The sequence below is a fragment of the Takifugu flavidus genome, chromosome 7, assembly GCF_003711565.1.
Source record: "Takifugu flavidus isolate HTHZ2018 chromosome 7, ASM371156v2, whole genome shotgun sequence".
NCBI lineage: Eukaryota > Metazoa > Chordata > Actinopteri > Tetraodontiformes > Tetraodontidae > Takifugu > Takifugu flavidus.
This window is the reverse complement of record NC_079526.1, coordinates 4232841-4255903: the sequence shown is the minus strand read 5'-3', so window position 1 is coordinate 4255903 and position 23063 is coordinate 4232841. Positions and strand designations below refer to the sequence as shown.

Below are 23063 nucleotides of genomic sequence, written 5' to 3'. Positions count from 1 at the left end.
ACGCTTTCGTGCATGTGCACAGTCAAGAATTAGATAAAGTGCTGCTGCTTATTTATTCCAGGTTGGACATTTTTTCCCATTTTAGGTGGAAATGTTCAGATTCTGTTGCAGGTAGAAGAACATTTTAATGGCGAAGCTTCTTAAATATCACAAACATCCTAATCATTACCCCTCCTAATATACATATATACATACAGTAATATAGACTTAAATGGAGATTGTGCGGGTTCAATGGCAGCATTGTGACAGGCGATATCCGTCTGGTCAAGGCCAGACGTCAGTGGGTAAACAATAGTTTGCAGTGTAATGAATGGCAATTTGGACAGCGTTCTTTTAAGTTCATTGATCTCTGCAGCAGATCCAAGGAAACTGGAGATTTAAATGAGCTTTTTAAGCCCTGCAGGAGGTAAATATTTGATGATGGGACAGGTGATACCAGTTCGCTGAGTGGAATTTTCCAACACAGAAAAAGACTCGGAAAAAGTGGTTTTAGAAGGAACCTGGTCCAGAGAGAGAGATTACAGAGTCTGTGCAGAGGACGGCGTTAATAAAAAATAACCCCTGATATAATATTGAACTGAAAGTCGTTATCTGATCGGCGACAGTGCAAACTGAACAGTCAGGATGTAAACGTGGGCTGATGCTGTGAAACTGAGGCGTCTGATGGGAACAGGAGGGCGATCACAGGACTGATAGATGTTATCATTTATTCCGTGTCTGAAATTAAAAAATATTTACAGGAATTCATCTTGTAAAATGAAACAGCACAGAGGGAAATCCCTTTTATAGATTTACAAATAACAGTTTTAGGTAGAATGCTGGACAAAAACCTCAGAAAGAAGACCGTATCAGCCAGTTCTGATGAGTGCAAAGATCATTTCAGAACTCATACGGCGTAGAGCGTTCTAGAACTTTTTACTCCATCCAGTGGTCCAAAAACCTGAAACTAGTCAGTAGCAATATACGCCTTTCTGCTGTGTTTAGCGACGACCCACAAGGAAACATCCTTTGAACGCAAACATCCCATATTTGTTCCTCACTCTTTATCATGCAGTCACGATTAGAGGTCAGATACTAGGTAATTAATGGGTGACTCATATTGAACCCCTCCTTCATTTCCTCTCCCCGCCTGATAATTACTGAGAGGACAGTCATGCTTCTATAGATTTATGGTGAGTTAACAGTTAACATTTGAAGTACTGTGGCAGCTTCCTAAACATCTGAACTTTTACCTGACAGGCGAAAAGTTCAGCAGACAACAGGTATTGTCCTCGGTTCAGCATATGTTTATTGTTAATTAATGCCACCTTTAAGGCTCATATTTACTGTACACACAGCGCTGATCTTGTCTTTTAAATCCTATTAAGAAAAAACAGCTGCTACAGCATTCATCCCCCATTATATGAAAGAGCAAGGCAATTTAGCAATAGAATAGGACAGAATAGAAAAGAATAGAATAGAATAATTCTGACGGTTGTTATTGTGTTTAATTCACATTAAACGAAGGGTGCAAGAGTGGTAAAATGCACATTTAAAGCAGCAAAAGTGTTGAGAATGTCAGACCAAGTTTGTTTGTTTTCCAGCAGAGTAAAGTCTGGCTGAACCGACACATAACGCAGCTCTGAGAACAGAAGGTTCCCCCCTAACATGAGGAAGTGCAGTGTAGCTTAGATAAAATGTTGTCCCCTGACAAGCACCTACACACACACGCTCCTTTACCTACCTCTCAGACACACACTCACACACACACACGCACACACACGCACACACACGCACACACATGCACACATGCACTCAGGAACGCTGCTCATCCTCACATCACCACTGCTGCCTCCTGCTCCCACTGTGGTCTACGTATCTCTCCCCTTCTGGCTGACAGGCAACAGTAACAACCTTCCTCGTCTCCGTCAAGTTGCGACCACGGCTGTGTGTTTCCTGAGCAGCTTGAGCAAATATGGGAAGTGGTAGTGACCTGAAAAGTAACCCATATGCTGCACACACTTCTCTTCAGTTAACAGCTAAGTGAATGAAAAAAAAACCAAAATACGGTTTACATGGGCCATATGGTGATCTTCCCCACCCAGCAGTGAACCTATTGCCTTTGATAGTTTAATAATGCGTCCATATTTTTATTAAAAAAAAATCACACTCAAAAAGGTTCTTAAAACCTTATATGCAGAACTGAATGTGAGCTTACAAAGCACCAGTGAAGACCTGAACCTTGGTTTCAGTGCACATTTGACCTGGATTTGCAGGACGTCCGTCAGCATTGGAGCCGGTCTGTGACAATGGCGGCATTGAGCATAGCAGGGCCATGGGAGGCGAGTGATGGGCATGTGTTCTGGTACACATGGAGAAAAGCCTCTTCTTTGTAGCCGAGGACTTGATGTTATCGCCACGATGCGCTGCTAAGATTGGGCGTCCGGCGTCACATGGAAATGGATGAACCATCACATGTCCGAGACGATGTTTCATAGGAACCCTGGGGATTGTCGGGGATGTGCTTTTTTCCCCTCAAGAAACTGCACAAACTTTACTCCTTCGCCTGTATTCACCAGTATTTGCACTTCTGTCGAGTGCCGCTCGCTTGTTTTTAACCAGAGAGGCCGGCGGTCTTTCTCAACGTTCACCTCTCGGTTTCCGTTCCAGCGCAGCTCAGCAAGAAGCAGGCGATGTTTAATGTTAAACGGCCAGATTTACCACAAGTGTGTTGGTAGCGCAGAAACATCCTTATCAAATTTACAACCACAGCGAGGGGCCACAGCGTGTTGCGCAATCCCGCACGTACATGCGCACACACAAACACCCACATACATGTCTACTGTTAAGGCTGTCTCCCATGAGAAAGATCTGGTAATGAGAAAGATAAATTCTCTATTAAACAACATCAGTCATATGCAACAGTTTTCTGGGCAAAATTGGCTAAGCTGCAACCAAGCGTGAGCGACTGTTTGGCAGAAGAAAGCTCCTTTGCGTGAGTAAATAAGCTTATTTAATCATTTTTATATTCAACTGCTGCTTGGGGATAACAGATCAGACTCAGCACTTTGTGCAAACGGAAAAGCCGTCCAAATTGTCCTGAAGGCAAGGTGTTCACAAAATTCATAGGTGTAACTGACACCTGTTAAACCGGGAGTGGCAGAGCCGTTTTTATTTAATATTTAGAAAAAAGAGTCCTTCTTCTACACCGGCGTGATGGAACCGATGCATAATATAATTCCTACTCCCCCAACCCTCATTTACAACTTCCTCAAGACTGACTAATAAACATTTGGTTACAGCCAGCTTGACTTCAATGGTGGGACATCCTGCTTGTGCTTTATCAGTTCAATCATAAAACAATGGATCCAGCCCACGCAGGCTTGTGCAGCCGTTTTGTGTTGCTGTCCTCCTCCGTGGCTCACAACCAGATGTCCTCCTCTGGAGAAGAGCCAGATGATTAAAAGTGGAGAGGGAAAAAACCCAAAACAAATAGGAAGGCTGACGTAACCCGACTCACTCCAGTTGTGACTATGTCCTTTCCATAAAACGTCCCAGTGTCTTTCGGAAAGAAAACAGACCAGAAGAAAGCTTAGTTGGGAATTCAATATACACAATTTTATTTACATTGACACGTATATTAGCAACACAACAAATTATACAATAACACTACAGCCTCGGGTTTAATAAATATGCAGTAAAATGCAGGGAAATGGGATGGATGGCAAGGGAGCAATGAAATGGAAAAAATCTCTATTATTGTGAAATATCTCCTTCCTGGTTGTAAAATCCAGTAATATAATTGAGTTTATGTTAGCATGATCTGATAGGACCATTAGAATCAATTTAGCCTGTCTTGCTGAGGCATTTAGAAGCTGAACTGGCATCGCTGGTCAGAATGATGAGCCAAAACTGAAGCATTAGGTCAAACTCTCTCCATTGGAGTCACCACGGCGACAGAGACACAAGCAGCTTTTCCGTTGAATCTAGAAATCTGTGCACATGTACGAAAATACAGCATGATAAAATGTTTGCATGTACCACAACTTCAATGAAGGATTCATTTCTGAGAAGCATCAACGTTCCTTTACAATATACGCATAGTTTATATTTACAAAAGAAAAAAAAAAGACAGAGCAGTGAGTTTATAGTAGCCTAAAGGACTCCAGGAATCTTTAGTAGTGGCACATCTTGACCGTAAAGCTTTTTATCTGCGATCACACACACATCCACACAACATGCACACGCACGTATATTCACACACACACACACACACACACACACACACACACACACAAACAGGACACTTTCCTGGTGCTTTTCACGAGAACATCCAGCAGTGGGGAGAGGGGTTCTATAACGGTCTGGACTGATAAAAGATTAACGGAGGAGATGTGCTGAAAGTCACACCTCTAATGAAGGAAAGAGCTGGACACAAACAAGAGAGACACCAACAGGAACGCGACTGTCCGAGAGCGATGAGAGGACTGGAATCTGTACACGCTGCCCTTGACTCCGGCTCGTCACTGTTGGGAATACCGTAGGCCCCGCTAAGGCCTTTCAGATGACCCCAATCGCATCAACAGTGTATACTGTACAGAACCAGGAGCTAATCCTAGAGGAAACTCCTGGAGGTTTCAATCAAGACAGAGTCTGTGGATCCCTTGTGAGAGGGGGAAAAAAAAGCAGAAAATACGCCGGAGAAATGGCCGTACCTTACACCTGTAAACAAAAACCACACACCTGGACAGTTATTTACACCTTTACAAGAGTACTCTCATCAGTCCGGTTTGGATCAGGTGAAACTATACAGCTGCTTCACACGTGTATGCAACAATGATAACCCTGATCCTCTCAGCGAGTCACTTTTGTCCAATCACCTCCCACCAGTCGCTTAGCAATGACATATTGTCATTACTGCTATGTACAGATATACAGTCAACAAGCATATACGTGGAAAATCTAGCGTACCTTGTTCTCATCATGTAGACAACAATGTGAATTACTCGTGAGCCGAGCAGTGAATGCATGCAAGGTAACCACATTCAACATCTCCTGACTAACCCGGAGCGCTACAGACCATCGCCTCCTAGCTTATAAACCAGTGTCTCAATATTTCAAAAAATTGGCCCCTAAAACGTGTTTCCTTTATTAGCGTAGATCCGATCAGTTTGGAATAATACTGACAATTAATGAGCCGCAAAAAAGAAACGAACTGAAGCTGCATTGCAAGGTGTGGAGGATGATGAGACGTTTAAGGGCCTCGAGTGCATTTTTTTTTTTTTTTTTTTTTGCCTCCAACGGTCAAACTAAAAACGCTACACACAAAACAAAAAATAATAATAACACCGCAAGGGTTAGAAAGAAACAGTCATATATAATGTATGTGGAGTGCAAAAAAAACCCCAACCAAAGCAAAAACACGTTGATAAAATGTGTGGGACAATGAAACGGAGAAATCAAACAAAAAAAAAAGAAAAAAAAGGTAGCAATGTAATAATGTTCTCATCAGTTGAGTATGTCCCACCCTCCTGGGTGCCCAAACAGTTCTTTTCTAAGAAGGAGGACATTAGTCCAACTGTCCTCCCTGTGGTTAGTAGGCAACAAGAATGACAATTACTCTGAAAAGCCTTCTGTGTTGTTCTTTTGTGTACAGGTTGTTGGCAGTGCGTGGTGCTGCTGATACCAGGGTGGTGGTGGCGGTGGGGGAAGGGGGGGTGGGGGCAGTGGAAGGTCACAGGCACTTTTTGAGGCAGACACACATGGTCGGGTCGGGCCCTCACACCCTTTGAACTCTGAAGGGCTCCGTCCCCTCCAGGAAGACTTCGTGGTGGAGCAGTAAGGGCCGAGACGGCGGGCTGTTGTTCCCGGCTGAGTTGAAAGGCTGGGACGCCATGCTGTGAGTGCTGGACTCCTCCCTGCCTCTGGGCATCACAGGAACTCTGGAGCTGAAGTTTAGATAGATCTGGAGACAAAGGAGGATGAGAGATCATGAGACGGACATGAGGGTTTGGTGTCTCACTTCCAGCTGGGTATCAGAGTTCCCAACAATAATGAGACACTAAAACATTCCTAGGAATATGCACATCAGCGATTTTTTTTTCTAATTTATTTTATTGCCCCATGGTAGACTAAAATTGGAAATTAAGACAAGAATGCTTTTATGTTAGATTAAGGTATACTTGTGGATATGCTGGTAATTGCTTGCTATTTATCCAAGCTATGATAGATGTCTTTGTCAAAACTAATAACAAGTTAAGAGTATTTAATAATAGCAGACAGCAACAATTAAAAAAAACAAAAGCAGGAAAATTACTAAATAGGATTATTTTTAAATTTTAGTGCTTGTTATTGGCCCATTAAATATTGCATCTTAAGGCTTCGGTCTATGAAAAACGTTTCAAACTCTGCGGCGGGACAGAAACCTCACATGGGACGTTTAACATCACACGTGATATCAACGCGGGAGCCCGACAACAATCCAGCGGGGCCATTATCCTACATTTACGTAACCGCAATAGAAAATCAAATTTGGCAGAGCGCCTTTCCTGCTTCCTGCAGGTTGCAGACTGTAGAGGGAGCAGAGGAGAGAAACTAATTTGTAAGCAAATTCATATGAAACAACAAAGCGAGAACTGTATTGACCATGTTTTACCGCTTGGCTGTTTGCCGGATTACAGCCGCAGCCCTCCATTTAGGCTCGGCTGTTAGGAAACAACAACCTGCACTGTAATTTGACTGCTGCTGTAAAATTGCTGCTTACTTTAAACTGCCGTGCTTTATCCATCTCCTATTTACTCGTTTCATGGGAAAATGGATTTTCCACACCATAAATGCTGTATCTAACTAAGAGTTGATGGCCATTGAGCTGATAACTGTTTTGTACACAGTTTAATGGCACTGCGCTCTCACCGAAGCTCTCCTCTCACAGCCCAGGGTACAGAGCCATTAAGGCATCTAATTACAAGTTAGTCCCTCCAAAACTAAAGGAAAACTTTTTCTGTTTGTTGCCTTTTGTTAAATATTCAAATATAAGTAATTTAATCCCCAAATTATGTGCTATGTCAATCCACTGGAGATTAGCCTCCACAGATTCATCATAATTGAGAGCAAGAGAGGAGACAGTACGCAGCCCTGCGGAGTCCCAGTCGATGAGAGACTGTGTGGTTTAACCTGATCGGGCACCACCAAACTGACCAACAGGCCATCAGGACTGCCAACACCCACGGACAGACACACTCCATCACAGGCAAACTCCTACAGCACCCCCGCCCCAACTCCCTCTGAACAACCAACTCTATCTACCTCCGCAAGCCTCCTCTTAGCACAATATCTTCACTTTGTTCATTACATGCTGACATTTTGGTGTCTACATTTTAAGGGGATAGCTGTTAAATCCATTATACACCTTCTTTCCTCATGTTTTTTTTGTTTTGATCATCTTAAACAATTTTATGAGGCGTACGTTAGACAGTCAAAGACAAATAAAGATTATTCTATTCTATTCTAGCCTACTGACTGTTTGGATCCCACATAAAGGATGTTACCACACACAACTGAGTCGTTGGGACTGGATTAAAAGATGTAACCTGCAAACAAACGTTGTGCAGAGTTATCAGAACCCGTTATAAAACGTGTTGTAAAAACAGTACAAATAGGGTGACACAAATTCTTCATTTGCTCGGCCTGAAAACTACTAGAAATGTGTCAAAACAGGTGTTCTCAAGCGAGCTGTTGAGGCTACGCCACAGGACTGAGGGGTAGGCCCTCCGGAAGTTTCTGTCAAGAGACCAGTTAAATATATCTGCTGAAACAGACGTTCACGAACACACCATAGAGTCCAAAATATCCAGCTTGCTTTCGTCTGAGTTTATCTGAAATACTAAGATCACACAATTTGCTTGTAGAGTGGGCTTCAAACCACATGCACAAGTTTCCCCCTCCAGATAAACACACAAAAGAACACAGCATTCATTTGAACACAGTGGGCCTATACAAATATACAACATTCTTTATTAATGGGTTGTAATCTACATTGATATTTGCAAACTGATTTGTTTGGGTCAACGTAATGAGACTGGGAATAACAATAGCAACTGTGAAGCTAAACTGAATTAACCTCTAGTTTGTTTTTAAAGAAGCCAAAACAGCCATTAAACAGTTTAAAATTAAGCTTGAGGTTTATGAAGACACTGTTGGGGTTTGATGGAAAGCCACAAGACAGAGCTAATTTTACACACATCTGTTCATACCCTGAAAGCCCAGAGCTTTGCATAAATTACACTCCATGATCAAACGTGCTGGGGTGACAGTTTCCCCAAAAGAAGTGGCTATTTATAATCCCACTGTTTTCAAATGGAAATTGTGCAATTCATCCGGTTGGTCATAAAAGTGAATATAAAGCTAAGCACAGTGAAAACAACCATCATGAACGTGCAGCCTACGTGTTTGGTTGTGTCCGACAGCTGTTGTTCGATTCTTTCCACAACCTTCCTGAAGGGGGGTCGATTTAAGGGGTCAGCGTCCCAGCAGGACCTCATAATCTGATACCTGCACAACAGGGCAAGAAGACAAAAACCACCTTTCAGCAATAGACTCTTGATGATTCCACCTTTAACATTAAGTTTCAGGCATGTGTAACACAAAACAAACGCAACAGGATGTTGTGGTTGAGACGCCACCTATCCAGTAACACCGTCCCTCCTCTGATCCTTTTACACACACTCATGTTTCACCTCAGCAATTCTTACCCACAGCATACTAGATTTCACATGGAACTCACATTTCACTGGGTGCGAATTCTGGAGCATCCATTCTGTATCCTTCTTTAATCAGTTTGTAGAATTTGGCGTCCACAGGCATGCCTGGATAGGGACTATTTCCTGTGTTCAGCGGAGGGACACAGTCACAGATCTGAAATGCTGGAGACAGTCTGGATACTCGCAATCACAGAACATGCTACATACCTAGCGAGAAGATTTCCCACAGCAAAATGCCATAGGACCAAACATCGCTCTCAAATGTGTACACGCACTCAAAGATACTTTCAGGGGACATCCATTTGACCGGTAGACGGGCCTGCATGGACCAAGACAGAGCAGTGAGTTGATAGACAGGAGCTCAAACATGTAGAAAACCAAAAAATGTGCAAAATATTGCAAAGGGGCTGGAATTTAGACAGGAACAATTTTGACGGATAAGATTGACTACATTTTTCCCCCTTTCTATTATTTTACCTTTCTACATACAGCAGAGGCTGTGTAAAGAAAGAACAGCCCTGCATTTGCAGAGTCTGACAGGAGTGAAATAAAGCCTGCTCTCAGGTTATAAATGACTTTCTGATTACATAAAGGGAAATAAGAGCCAAAGGCAACTGCATCAGTTGCAGTTTGGTGTGAAATATACTGTAAATACATACAATGTGTAGACTGGTCTTCATAACTGCGTGTCAACAATTTATGTAAATTAGATCCAGCTTTTCTCAGCTGCAGGTCACATTGTTTCTCATTAGGATCTCATTATTCCCCACACAAAAGTGTAAACACAACATCGTCAGTGAACCTATCGGTATCAGTGCAGTAAATACTGGTTATGAGGCCCAAGAGTTCCTCAGCGTGTGTCCCAAGTTAAAATCTGTTGCCACATACATTTTTCGGTTTGTTTTTTTTAACATACATTGCCTTTGACCACGTAGTTTGAGTCTGTGTTGATGTCCCGGGCCAGACCAAAGTCACAGATCTTTGCAACTCTGCCTTGAGTTAGTAGGATGTTTCTGGCGGCCAGATCTCTGTGGATGCACTGAAAATCAAACACAATCCCTGGCTTATTTACCTGTAGTCATGAAGTAAATACATACGAAACACACCTCTTCTTGAAAAATGCATTAATATGAACGTCTTTGCAGATGATGCTGTTTTATATGCCTCGCTCTCCACCCTGGCCCTGGCTTGTCCTTATATCAATAGCAATCAACTGCCATTAATTGCTAGGTGTCACATACAATTTATCTTTTGTTTCTGGCTTCAGATTCTCAGGTTTCAGCATAATATATATCAACCTGTCACTAATATTTTTGTAATGAAAATTGGCACTGCATTGCCCGGAATCTATATGAGGAAGCGACCCATACAGATACTCAAGCTAATGCTGCTTTACAGGACCTCAACGTCTATGACATATTTAGCAGGCACCAACATGTGTTTTGGATCAGGTTCGTATCTGTGGAAGCACGATTTATGCACTGCATTTTTCATTTGTAGACATTAAAAGAGATTTATGAGAGTGATTTTCTCCTCACATTTTTGGATGTTAAAAACTCCATGCCTTTGGCCACTTGGTATGAGAAGCTGAGAAGGTCTTCGGTGTCCAGGGACAGACTGTCCTCGTCAAACATCTCGCTTTCAGAATCCTCCTCAACATACGGGCTGCCTGAGGGTAAAAACAGGAAATAGATTTTTCTTTGTGTCAGGAAATGTGAAATACTTGACCTGGCTTCGACTGTGTTTCAATACTAGGGGATTATGCTTATGGCTGGTTTGCTTGCCTTCGCGGAGAGATCGTCGCTTCTCAGAGGAAGAGCTGGAAGACGGCTTGCCAGCAGCAGAAGGCCTCATGGTCATGTAGCCGTTCAAGCTGTCACTGTGGAGAGGAAAGGAGCAGTCTCGTTTCAGACGAGCACAGCCATACAGCCACACTGCTGTCCAAACACTCTCGTCCTACGCACATTCTGGATAGTAAATACTATCACTGACTTTTTCTCTTCCGCACACAATAAACTGTTCTTTATGTACACACGAATGAGGCTGACCCGGCCATCTCTCTTTGCAGCATGATGTTGCGATAGTGGCAGTCTTCCTCCAGCTTAAAGCAGATGAAAGATTCTCGTTTTCGCCGCAGAAAGTTCAGGAGGTCTCCGAAGCAGCAGTACTCCGTGATCACCAGCGTTGGTCCTGAAGATGAGAGACGGCAAACAATTTCACTGGCTGATTTTAGTTACAACTGAAACAATAAAGAAAAACGGAATGACCCTTTACTGACCCAAATAGCACTTTGAGAGAGCATTTTGTATTACATTTTGATCCTTTGAACAACGCAAAAGACCATTGCACAGACTCACACACCTCCAACAGTGCAGGCTCCCAGCAGGTTGACGATATTTATGTGGTTTCCCAGGTAAATGAGGACTTTCAGCTCGGACATCAGTGCCTCTTTCTCTGTGGAATGAGCGCTTGCTGTGAGGGGCAGAAGGAAACGAGGGGTTACAGTCACCTACATTTCATTTCCAAATGATCTGGACTACTCTGAACTATTTAAAGTATCAAGTGATTGGAAAAGGTAAATATAGGTATATATAAGGATGCCAACAGACTTAACAAACTCATTAAAAAGGCAGGGTCTGTTGTTGGCTGTAAACTTGCAAACTTGGACGAGGTGGTGAGGGACAGGATGGTGTTGAAACTGCGGACAATCATGGACAGTCCCTCCCACCCCCTCCATAACACAGTGGACAAACTGAGAAGCAGCTTCAGCAACAGACTCCTGCAGCCTCGCTGCTCTAAGGAACGCTACAGGAAGTCATTCCTGCCATCCGCCATCAGACTATATAACTCATCCTAACCCAGCCAATAACAATAACTGTGTAATGTTTATGTTGTAATTTTATTTCTATTTTATTCTATATTTATGTATATATGCTTATAATGCTTATAATATGTATATATATATTATGTATATAATATATATATATATGCTTATAATATATGCTGTATATATGCTTATAACGTTTTAATCTTATCTGTATTTATTTATTCTATTTCTATACTTTGTTCTATACTTTTCTATTTCTATACTTACAGTTATATTAAACCACTTTAGGCTGCTACTACAATTCAATTTCCCTACGGGGATGAATAAAGTACATCGTGAATCTTGAAATATATATAGATAAGGTAGATTTTTTAAATCCTTGTACTGAGGCTACAATGCAGCTCCATCATAGGTTATACGTAAAGGGACACCGCTTACATTTTAGCATTTTCACAGCCACCGTCATCATTGAATCTTCGTTGGCGAGTCCATACGCGGTGGCTTCCACAACTTTTCCAAACGCGCCAGATCCCAGCGTCTTCCCTGAAGATATGACAGACACAAAACTGTAATTCTCCGTCCAGTTTCCCCTCCCACAAAGTGGCCCTATGCCAACGTTCCTAGGACAACAACAGTCATACCCTGAGGGTTGGGTACACAGGCACCAGGACACGCAGGATCCTGTTTAAGGTGGTTTGTTAGAAACAACACCCAGAATGTGTCAAGCGCATTATGTTTGCAATAGGGTATTGGGTTTCAATTATTGATGAGCTGTGAAACTGGTTGGTTCCAATAACCAAAAACATGACTAAAACCTTAATACGGAATCCAGCTGTACAGAAAACAGAGCGCCTGTCAATCGGCATGGAGGAGCCCGAGGGCAGCTGTGGTGATGTCATCCCAACTGCACTGTTTTTTATTACAGACAGATGCTCCAATTTTCCTTCACATCACTGTTCCAATCCTGATTTACACCTATGACATCAAACCCAGAGTGGGCATTTCTGTGCGTTACTAATATAATGTTATTGCCTCTTAATAGAATCATAGAGGCTTGTGTGCAACACACGGGCTTTGACAAGAGTGCAGAACACCCACCGAAACGCAAGTTTTTTCGAGGAAACTCCCACTGATGGTCGTACGGCAGCTGGGTGGGGTCGATGTACACGTAATTATTTCCATGGATGCCCTCGATGACTTTCCACTGGATCTGGTATTTGGGTTTCTGTCATGAAATCAAGTCCAAATATAAGGAAATAAAATGAATTTTGTTTTACTCTGGAGAACAGAGGATGTGACGTGCCGGTAATGTACCGTCTTACCTGCATGTACTTGTAGAACAGCACGATAAGGATGAGGCACAGGATGCAAGCCGCTGATACAGAGCCAATTAGCAGAGGGGAGAACAGATCATGGGAAATGGTTCTCTCTGAAAGAACAGTGGTATGATCGTGTTAGAAGGGTCGTGATGATCAATGGCTCACATTAAGTGACATATTGGCGCAGCATTAACGGCAGATACGTCACAATGAAGCCCACTTTAGTCAAACCGCGTTATTCATCGCTATGTGCCATCAAGCTTTTGACTTTATGTGAAAATGTTGTCTTTGTGCTTAAACTCAAATCTGAATTGGATGTTGTTGTTTTTTAAATTCCTGCGTCACTCTTGCATTTGCAGTCGAGAGTAATTCGGCGTGATCACAGTTCTGCCCCTCTGTTTATGATGCCTTATTGTTTTGCTCCTCTGTACACAGGGGTGTAATAAGCTGTTTAGAGATAAGAAGCTTTCTCTCCACTTCAAATCTGAGAATGCAGAGTCTGCAGGAACTAATCCCCTGTAAACCCGTCAGTGTTCTCTAAAGCTCTGCGTATTCTCTGCTGCAGCTCACTGACACCTCAGAGCCTCCCACATCCCCAGAATGCCCCACGCCGCCAGGACTCCTACTGGGCTCCACGCTTCCAGCGCCTCCGCCTGGTCTGCTGTTATTCACTGAGGCAGAAAAATCCCGTCCAGACGCTCCCGAAGGCCCCTTCAGCCAGGCCACAAAGATAATTCTTGCCCACCTACATGCTGTGCTCTCCCCTCCCCATCCATGTCAGGACAACTTTGCTTTCAGTTCCATCACTCCTTTGGGGGCCTGGCGTGGCAGATGGGCAGGCCGTTAAAACAGGGCGGATTTGGAGTGATAGCGTAAACAATGGACTAAAGCTATCTCGCCATCGTTCAGTGACAACATTCTTATCATGGCCAATCATGTTTGAGGCACCTCTCCCCCCCCTAATGTTTACCTAACAGCTTAGAGTATAACAGAATTAGTGGTAAGACCACACTTGGTTGAATCCTATCCCAAAATCTTGCTTGTAGTAAATATTTGGAGTTGAGAATTAAATCGCATGGAGAGTTCACCGAGGATACAGAGCTGTTTTCACTCCGGAATGCAGAGATTTGGTGTTAATCAAGGGTTAATCAAGTTCTGACTGAGATTGGTTAATGGAGAAAGGTGGGTTCTGACTGAACGTTCCTTAATGGGTTGCTGTTAGTTCTAGTCTGAAGTGGGGGACATTTGGAGGATTAAGACTCTTCAGCAACAAACCGTTTGACGGACAGGCGCCTCCCTCCAAATGCCCAGATCTGGCTCTTCCCCTTTGAGCTGTGTTTTAGCTGTTTTAGCTGTTGTCAGCTCGTGTCAGGACAGCAGCGCTTGCATCGGGGTATCGGCTTACCGCTGATAGAGAAGAGCGTGAACGCCTGCTCGCCCTCGACCGTGGCCACACATTCCAGAGTGCTGAACCTTCCTCTGCTGATGTTGACCCTGCTCTCCACCTCGGTCTTCCCAAACAAGGGGCTGAACAGAGTGACGGTGATGACGTTCTGCTCCTCCTGGGTGGCATTGACCTGCTGGGAACACCTAAGGGCCAAAGATTACACACTGTTGACAAAAGACTGACAGGATCACCGAGCTATTCACCGATTGTCCCTCATCGGGACAGTTGTGAATCTTTTCCGTAACTCTCCTGGAGACCGGGCATTCCTCCACTGGCAATGTTTTGGAAGCACTCTAGTGGGGTTGAATACCATACTTTCATTCCTTTCACTGCAGGGTCAAGCTCTTATTTTTCAGTCTAGTGCCCTCATGAAATAAAGAATTTAACCTTTAACAGACCCCATATTTTACTGCGAGGCTGAATAACAAGAGTCTTTTTGCTGTCTGGCAGGCCCACTCCTGTCAGGTGACTGTCTGCATATGAAGATACTGTACGTTTGCGTGCTTTCGTGCAATAAGCAGTAAGTGGATTTAATCATAACTTACGTTTGGATAATCACTTATGATTCATTGGCTGTGCTGCTTGCGATTGGCGTTGCTACAGTAACCAGGTGCTCCTCCTTTGACACACTTTACGTTTGACACGAGATGAACCACCTCCGTGTGTATCCAGGAAGTAATTCCAGGCTTCTGCTAATCACAAGTCAATTTCTACCAATCCCCTGTCACATGGGGGGCCATCCTATCGTCGTGAGCCAATCACAAGTCAGCCCCTTCAAATCCCACAATCCCTCATTCCACATCATCATCAGTCCTGATTGGATCCAAAGTGTCTTAGGTGTGACCTTTAGGACCCGCCGAATGCACGTCATGTGACTTTATACTGTAAAAACCCTGAGAAAGCTATTTGTTGATGATTAAATGGTCTAAACTTGTACTCTTTCTTGTTAACTGTATCAACAGTGGAATAACCAGATGTAAACACGTCACTCCGTTTGCAAAAAGCCTGATATAGTTCCCAAGCAAACAACCAATGCAAAGATTATAAAAGCCAAAGCACTGCACAGCTGCTTTGGATTTATCACATTCTTTGTGAGTGTAAACCCGATAACAACTCGCGCCACTTTTTGAGAAGCTTTTCTTTTTTTTATGACCAAAACAATGAAGCCTTGAGCACATTCAGTGCAGATGAATTCATCACTTCTCTTTTTCTTAGCAGATCTTGATGCCGAGTCTCCACAAAATGTCACGGTGTAGTTTTATGTCCTGGACTTGTAAGGGGTTCAAACGCAGTAACTAGATTCTGTGTTATGTGGATGACCAAATCTGTCAAAGATCAAACCTAATCAACGCCTCTGATTTGTGTGCGAGGACTGACCTGGCGTAGGGCTGTTCACAGTAGTACCAGGTGATCTGCGGGGCCGGGAACCCCTCCGCCACACAGCGTACCTGTCCGTCCACTGGGCCCTCGTGAGACACAATCTCGGGTTTACCTAAAGACGAATATAATGCTTTTATTTGTTGTTGAAGGCCAATGCTGTATGAATGATAGGAGGGGGAGATCAGCAGTGCCGCAGCTAATTTCTTCCGAAAGGTCAAGGAGACCTTTAGTTTCTCGTCGAATCCTAATCAGATGGCTCAAGGCAACAAAACACCTTTAAAAAAAATCCATGGTACTTACTGATGACAAAGATGGTGAACGTGTGGTTCACTGAAGCGTCGCCGTTGGAGGCTTGAAAGGTATAAACTCCGCCTTCTGACATTTTTAGGCGCACCAGCTTCAGCTCACTGCTGTAGCTAAACATGCAGAAAAGGAGAGCATTTGTCATCGATCAGGGTTTCCCTTTGGGCACAAACTAAATGGATTCCTATAAAACTCAAGCATTCGCATTTTATGCTAGCACAAGTCTGTTGCCGATTGTTCCCATCTGTTTACAGTGTTTAGAACATTCCAAGTGGTTTCCACTATCTATCAGTCTATCACAGTTCTTTTCGATTTTGAAGGGACAACGTGCTGTTTGCTTGATTTGCATAAGCGAGCTAGGTCTTAAAGGTCAGGTCCTGTTCCTACAAACAAACAGCGTGACGTGTGAGCTAATATTAACCTGCAGATGATATTATCAAATATCTTTATCTGCAGGACAGCTGTAGCTCAACAGATATTTTAAGATGTTTTTTTAGTGGAAGATGTTCAAGTTTTTTCACTGTTCCTGTTTCACAAGAGGCCCTCGGGCAGTTTAAGAATTACAAGCTGTTATGAGAGCAGCTCCCGCATCCACACTTTGGCGGAATCGCAGCTGCAAAACAAAGGTGCCAGATTCCGCCGCGAGACGCTAATGAACATTTTCACCCACAAGGCAAAAGAGCGGCGCGAATGGTCTTACGTGTACTCGTGGCTGCGCGTGGTGATGACATGGTCGGAGGTGTTGTGCAGCCCGCGGCCCATGAAGCTCCAAGAGGCACTGCGTGGCATTGGATAAGCCTCTATGCTGACACTGAGGAGTAAGCTCTCGCCGGCACGCACTTGGATGGTTCCGTTGTTAACGGGATTCGAGTACATGAAGCCTTTTTCTAAGAGGAACAAAGGAAATTACTTTTTTTATCCAGGATTTACAAAAATAGGAGTCCAATCGATTCAAGATGGCTAAAAGCAGCAGTCTCTGTTGGTATGAACTCTCAGAATGAGACAAACATGAAATCAAAGTTAATAATTCTCTGACACAAGATGGAGTGTAAAATGGCAGCTCCAAATCCGAGGAAGCAACAAGACTGGTGCAGGTTGTTATTTTTATCACGTGTGGGGCGTATCAATGAGCAGGTGACCTCTTAGAGAACTCACCGAAAACATCGAGCCACACCGACTGCGTGCTGACTCCTTTCTCGTTCTCGGCTTCACACTGGTACCGCCCAGTGTCTTGAATCCGGACCGCTGCGATGTGCAACGTGGCGCTGCGTGCTTGGGTGAAGTTCTCCGTCAGGATACGAGAAGAGCCGTCAACCTTTGCTGGTTGCTGTGGATACCAGACGGCACCCTGTCAACGCCCAAAGATCTCTCGAGATTAACCCCGTCTGCATGTCTATCCTTGCCAGGCACAAAAATACAGACACAAAACTGCCTGTGTTCATAACACACACACACACACGCACACTCTCTCTCTCTCTCTCTCACACACACACACACACACACACACACAGCCCAAATCCTGACAGTGTAATGTTGACCCTCTTCATAACAATAAGCAAGTATTCTAGCTCAGATTTAGCAGTATTTTCCACTTCAACAATCTCAACGACAGGGCAGCACACACTAAGGAAAAGGCAGAAGGGTCTCACCGAGCCAAGCGGCGCCACCCACTTTAGTTTAATATTTCCATTGACGTTGGTGGTGTTGCAGGTGAGGTACAGGCTCTCGTCGCGGATCAGAATCACTCTTTTGGGAGCCTGCATCATGATGACAGGGGGAGCGACAGGAACTGAAAGGAAAAGTAAAGGAGCCCGATCAACTGTCTGACCTGCAAAGAGGAAAAACACTAAAGGCATCGATGCGTTTACCTGGCCTCACTGTCAGGTGGTAGTCGTGTGATCTGACGTTTGTTTCCTTCAGCCTTCCCGTGCAGACGTAGCAGCCCTCATAGGACTTTTGTGTGTTGTGGATGATGATGCCTTGCTCCAGGCTGGGAGAAAAGTGGAGACCAGAGGCCAGAGCTTTACTGGAGCATGTTTTGAGCTGCAAGTTTTCCAGACTCGGATCTGTTGCCAGGCAGGGAATGGAAGCGCTGTCTCCCTCGCGACTGAGAATGTTGGACACCATTGATTTTCTGAAAGGATTATCAGGATCTGCCAGAAAAAAAAATGCAGTGGAACTTTGTTCAGAACCTTGGTTAAGAAAAGCAGTAGAGGAGCTGAGGAACAGTGCACACGGTCCAAAGAGAATATGTAAGACATTTCATATAGAGTTTTACATACACATCTGCTCACGGCTAAACTTTAATGGACCGGGAAAGCATTTGTGCCATTCTGAACCTTCTCAGTGGAGACCTGATTTCTGAGAAGTGTTTACTTGTTTCACAGACAGCAGAGAGATGCGTCATCCCCACAGGTGAACAAGATTCAATTGACAAGTCAGCATAAGTCTTTATGCTGATTCTTATCGAGAAATGCAAAACCCAAGTCCAAACAAGATAGTTGGAAAACAAACACAAACAGCTCTTCAGAAGCTCCTAAGATTGCATCAAACAGGTCTTCTACCTCAGGGACCCAATGTGTTATGGCGACACTGAATGCAAATATAACTCGTGTTGACTTACAAGAAGACATCTAGAGGGCAGCTTTAAGTGTTAGGCTCCGTCTGAATCATGATTTATTTACATTGTTTCTATTTTGGTTTGTTGTGCGACATCTTTTCCTCAACTAGTTGGAAACTTTATTACCATTTATTACCATGGTTTTTTTTTTCTCAGTACATTTGTCACCAACGATGTCAAACGCATGATACAACAGCTTTGCAAATCCAATGTTATGAACTATGTGTTATGGACACTGGATGCAAAATGTAAAACAAATCCTGCTGTTTTTGATGTATTAATGAGCCACTGGGTGATTTTTATGGCCGTGATGATTTGTGATAAGACACAACGATACGGCAAAAATGCGGACGTTCATCTCAGTTGCACAGTAATATATCAAATGCCAAGTTTGCAGGCATAATTGCAGATACCTGCTCCATGTGTGCACATTCTGGGTTTGTAGTAACAATACTCAGAAAGGATTTCTATAATGACACTGAACTCATCTTGTCCAATGCTGAGCTCAGAAGTGGCTGTTATCTCTGAGAATGTGGCGGGGAGTCACCAGATCCTCCTCCTCGTATCCACCAAGTGTCCATAATCAAAATATTGTCCATTGAATTTTGAAAACTTTGCTGCTGTAAAACAACTTAAAAAAAAATCACGCTGTTGTATGCATTAGATGCTATACATAGATGTTCAGCCACCACTTCCTTCCATAGAGACCGAGAACCTTGTGTTAACTGTGCGCTCACGTTAAACAGAGGCCGTAAACAGTTTCAAATGATGCTCTGTCTGAATTCTTTTACGTGTGAAATACAGAGGGGTGCTTGTTGCCTCAGAAGTGGAGGGTTGGATTGTGATCAGCTCATGATATGAGCCTGAAGTCATGGCGTTGGGCCAAGGGGATGTGGAGTCACACAGAGCAGGGAATAGAGTACAACTGAATAATGCACACAGTAGCTGCACTATCTACTGTACCTGTCCTGGGCCAAGTAACAAACACCCTTTTTCCTGCAAACGCGCCCACACACACTGATCTAGTACGTGTAGTGGAAAACAGCATCTCCATTATGCTCTAGGTTTCACTTCTTTTCTCCCCAACACACACATGCTAACGGGCTTCAGCAGCGGCGCTTTAATGGCCTTTACCTTTCACGTAGATGTAAATGGAGGCTCTCTCCTGGCTGGTCTCCTCCAAGCAGATGTAGCGACCCATGTGAGCGGGATGAGCCTTGGGAATGTACAGCGTCGACTTCCCATCTACCTTTGTCTCCCCCCGCACTTTAGGACGCTCTTCTCGCTGCCACTGCATCGCTTTCTCGCCCTGACACTGCAGCTCCAAGGGGGCGTTGAGCGAGACAACAACGTAGGCGCCGGCAGGGGTAATGGTAGGCTTGGTGTCACCTGGAAAAACAAAAGACTTGTACATCAATCATGTTTAAAAGCTAAAGCAAGGGTTTAACCTGGATCATCATGTTAGATACCCAAGAGGCCACAAAGTCATTGAATTGCTGAAGGAGCTGCATCAACACCTTGAAGACCCCATATGAGTAAGAGATTCAGAGGAGCTTAAAGGTACAATCCCTGTCCAAACATAAACAACAGGATCACGCAGGCTCTCCACAACAACAGGTCGCATTTCTGGCATAATTTAGAGCCCGCAGTGTGTTTTGCAAAACTTTAAAAAGGAGAATTAGGAAGATGGGAATGCAGTAGGTGTGTCTTTCCTAGATAGAAGAAGTAAAGTTAAACTTTGCAAGAGACGGAGCAGTGCAAATAGACTTGTGCAACTTATTTTGGGACACCTAAGGCTCCGTTTGACAGACTGTTTAACCACAGACTGAGACTGTAAAATTTAATCAGCCATAAGAAACAAGTTATAAAGTGAAAGGGACATGCCGGCAGGCTGGGCTGGAATTAAATATGGGTCTCCCTCCCATTTCCCCACAAGGAAAACGGTTTTACAGGGTGGGAAAAGATCTACCTGGAACAAAAATGTGCTGAATCACAGAACAGCAAACAGCAACGTATCAATAAACACCAACGTGACACAAAGGTTTACAGACCGTTATTAATGCCAGTGGTGTTTGCAAAGACTCTGCGTGAATACGTAAATATTTGGCGAACAGCTGTGACATTTGACTACGATGATATTAAAGACAAGTATCAATATGTTGGTTGGGTGAAATATAATTTATTTCATAAACAACAACATCCCCACACGTGGATCCTGGAGCCTAGCGCATAAAAACGGACGAGGACAATGCTGATTGCGCAGGGATGGAAAACGCGGCTTTTGGTTCTGTTGCCTGGTAAACTCATCGTGGCGCGCGCACCAACGCCCTCGCACGGGCGCATCAAAAGCTCTCCATGAGAGAACAGAGAAGAGGACACCTACCCCGCGCAACTATCGGCTCTCGGAGCGCAAATGTGAACCAGCAGCGCTTTTCTACACCTGAACAAATGTGCGAGCTTTGACTGCAGGGAAACACCCGAGACCACCCGGTGGTGCCTCTGAAAGGAGAAGGAACGTTCAGGGGGACTTTTGGCTCCGAGATGATGCCGAGTCAGGACAGGGAATCATTAAAAACTCTCACAAATTCGACCAAGCCAACTTTGCGTTCTTGTGCTCTGGTCACAGAAAGTGCGTCAAATCCAACCACTTCTGCACGAACGCGCCACGACTCCCAGGAATCAGACATGAACGGCAAGTTATGACAATTACTTATGGACCTGTCGGGACTAACCCGCCGTATCCGCATCAGTTCCATGCCCACTTTTGGTATCCTGCTTTATTTACACAACTTTTTTTATTTGTTAATGGCGACGCGTCATGGGAGTCAAACATTCATTATTAAAGTAACGCGCTCGCATTCAGATCATCAGCCAAAGTATCCGCTTTCCTCATCAGGTTTCAGGCCACCTTATCAGAACCCTCAGCTCCATTTCGCGGAACAAAGAAAAGCGTGATGAAGGCAAGACGGAGCAGCAGCGTGGATTATCTGTGCCATACAGAATAATTGCATCTGCCCCAAGTCACTCCTCAAAACAGCAACAAGTTGACGCGCTCGCTTCCAAAGCCTTACCTGGATGGAAAGTGAAGCACAGGGAGACACACAGCAGTATCCAGTGGTATTCCATAGTTATAATTCCATGGGTCTAGCTGAAAAGGTGAGCCAGAGCCTGTTGGGTGAAGACGAGAGAGTGGACTCTCTCCGCCGAGCGCTGCGGAGTTGAGGGAAGTTGACTGCGGGCTGATATGCGCGCACTTAGAAGTGTTTAAAGGCACAGATGCTCAGAACGGCGCGCAACAGCAGCAGTCCTCGCTGTCCGTCTACAAGCATGCTGTTGTCCTGCAGAGCGCCTGAGGGAACCGTGCAGGGAGCCTAAGTTTATGACTGTCTGACTGACTAACTGACTGACTGAATGACTGACTGACTGACTGGCCGGCTGCGCGTAAACACTGGTGTAGCCTAACACAAAAGGGAGGGAGGGAGAGAGAGAGAGAAAGAGAGAGAGAGATAGAGAGGAGGGGGGATTTGGGTGACTGCTTTACAAGCGCATAGGCCGTTTGACAGATCGAGATAAACAAATTGGTCTTCTCCTGAATTACGATAGAACAACCGTTCAAGATTATTTTATATGTTCTCCAACTTACAGTCAAATAAGCAGAAAATGCAAACATTCAAAAATGCTAATGGTAACAGTGTTTTTATATGTACAGTATATAGTTCCCCCTTAAATAAAATACAGGATCCACCTTTGAACAGCCTTATGTTTTCTCTCCCTTGAAAACTCAGCTGACATTTACACAGGAACACCAGACCAACATGTGCCGCCACTTCTTTCTATGCAAATGTATCAGTCATATTTCAAAGCAGCTGCGTTTTGTGTGTATGTGTGTGTGTGTGCGTGTGTGTGTGTGTGTGTGTGTGCAGCTCAACTGTCTTCATCTTCTATTTATCTCCTCGTCTAAAGATTGCCGCACAACACATTAACCCGCCAGGTGCTTTGTTCCATAGAAAACCAAGTTTAACTTCTGTCACTGTTTGTTCATCCAGACTCTCAGGAACTCTTCCCCCTTCAGACCTCCGAAAATGTCAATCCCCCCCCATCGGATTGCCCTGAGGTTCATTTGATTGTAAGACCCCAGGGGTCCACTATGGTTACCCTCACTGTCTTTAAAGGCCACACCCAGTATATTACTGGTTGATACAGATCAAATACTTGTGTCAAATATTTAAAGTCTCAGCCCCAACTGAAACCAACTTTGATGGCCTCAGATTTCAGGTTTGCCCTGGAGACGCCCGGGTTGCCTGAACTGTTGAAGGAAACGAGAGTTGCGTGAAAGTGCTGCAGCTTTTTCCTGTTCGTTGGGGTGACCTGAAGACCGGCAACCTTGTCCACAGGCTGAACACATGGCTCTCCCTTGCACACACCTACA

General features: G+C 44.2%; 1 protein-coding gene across 2 annotated transcripts; it reads right to left on the bottom strand.

The window, feature by feature from the left end:
- Positions 1-3575: 3575 nt before the first annotated feature.
- kita (KIT proto-oncogene, receptor tyrosine kinase a) lies at positions 3576-22075 on the bottom strand. Of its 2 annotated transcripts, none has more exons than XM_057038630.1 (21): positions 21706-22075; positions 19769-20023; positions 17883-18167; positions 17664-17803; positions 17170-17362; positions 16715-16901; positions 16012-16127; positions 15709-15823; positions 14290-14474; positions 12888-12994; positions 12664-12790; positions 12004-12108; positions 11100-11210; positions 10787-10928; positions 10523-10617; positions 10277-10407; positions 9655-9777; positions 8946-9057; positions 8762-8861; positions 8424-8529; positions 3576-5944 (listed from the first exon to the last, which is right to left on the bottom strand). In XM_057038630.1, exons 1-21 carry the CDS (start codon positions 21758-21760, stop codon positions 5759-5761), a joined length of 2976 nt encoding a protein of 991 aa, XP_056894610.1. In that variant the 5' UTR covers positions 21761-22075; the 3' UTR covers positions 3576-5758. The 2 variants fall into 2 exon arrangements, with proteins under 2 accessions (XP_056894610.1, XP_056894611.1); XM_057038631.1 differs by having other exon boundaries at positions 17170-17341.
- Between the last annotated feature and the right edge of the window lie 988 nt (positions 22076-23063).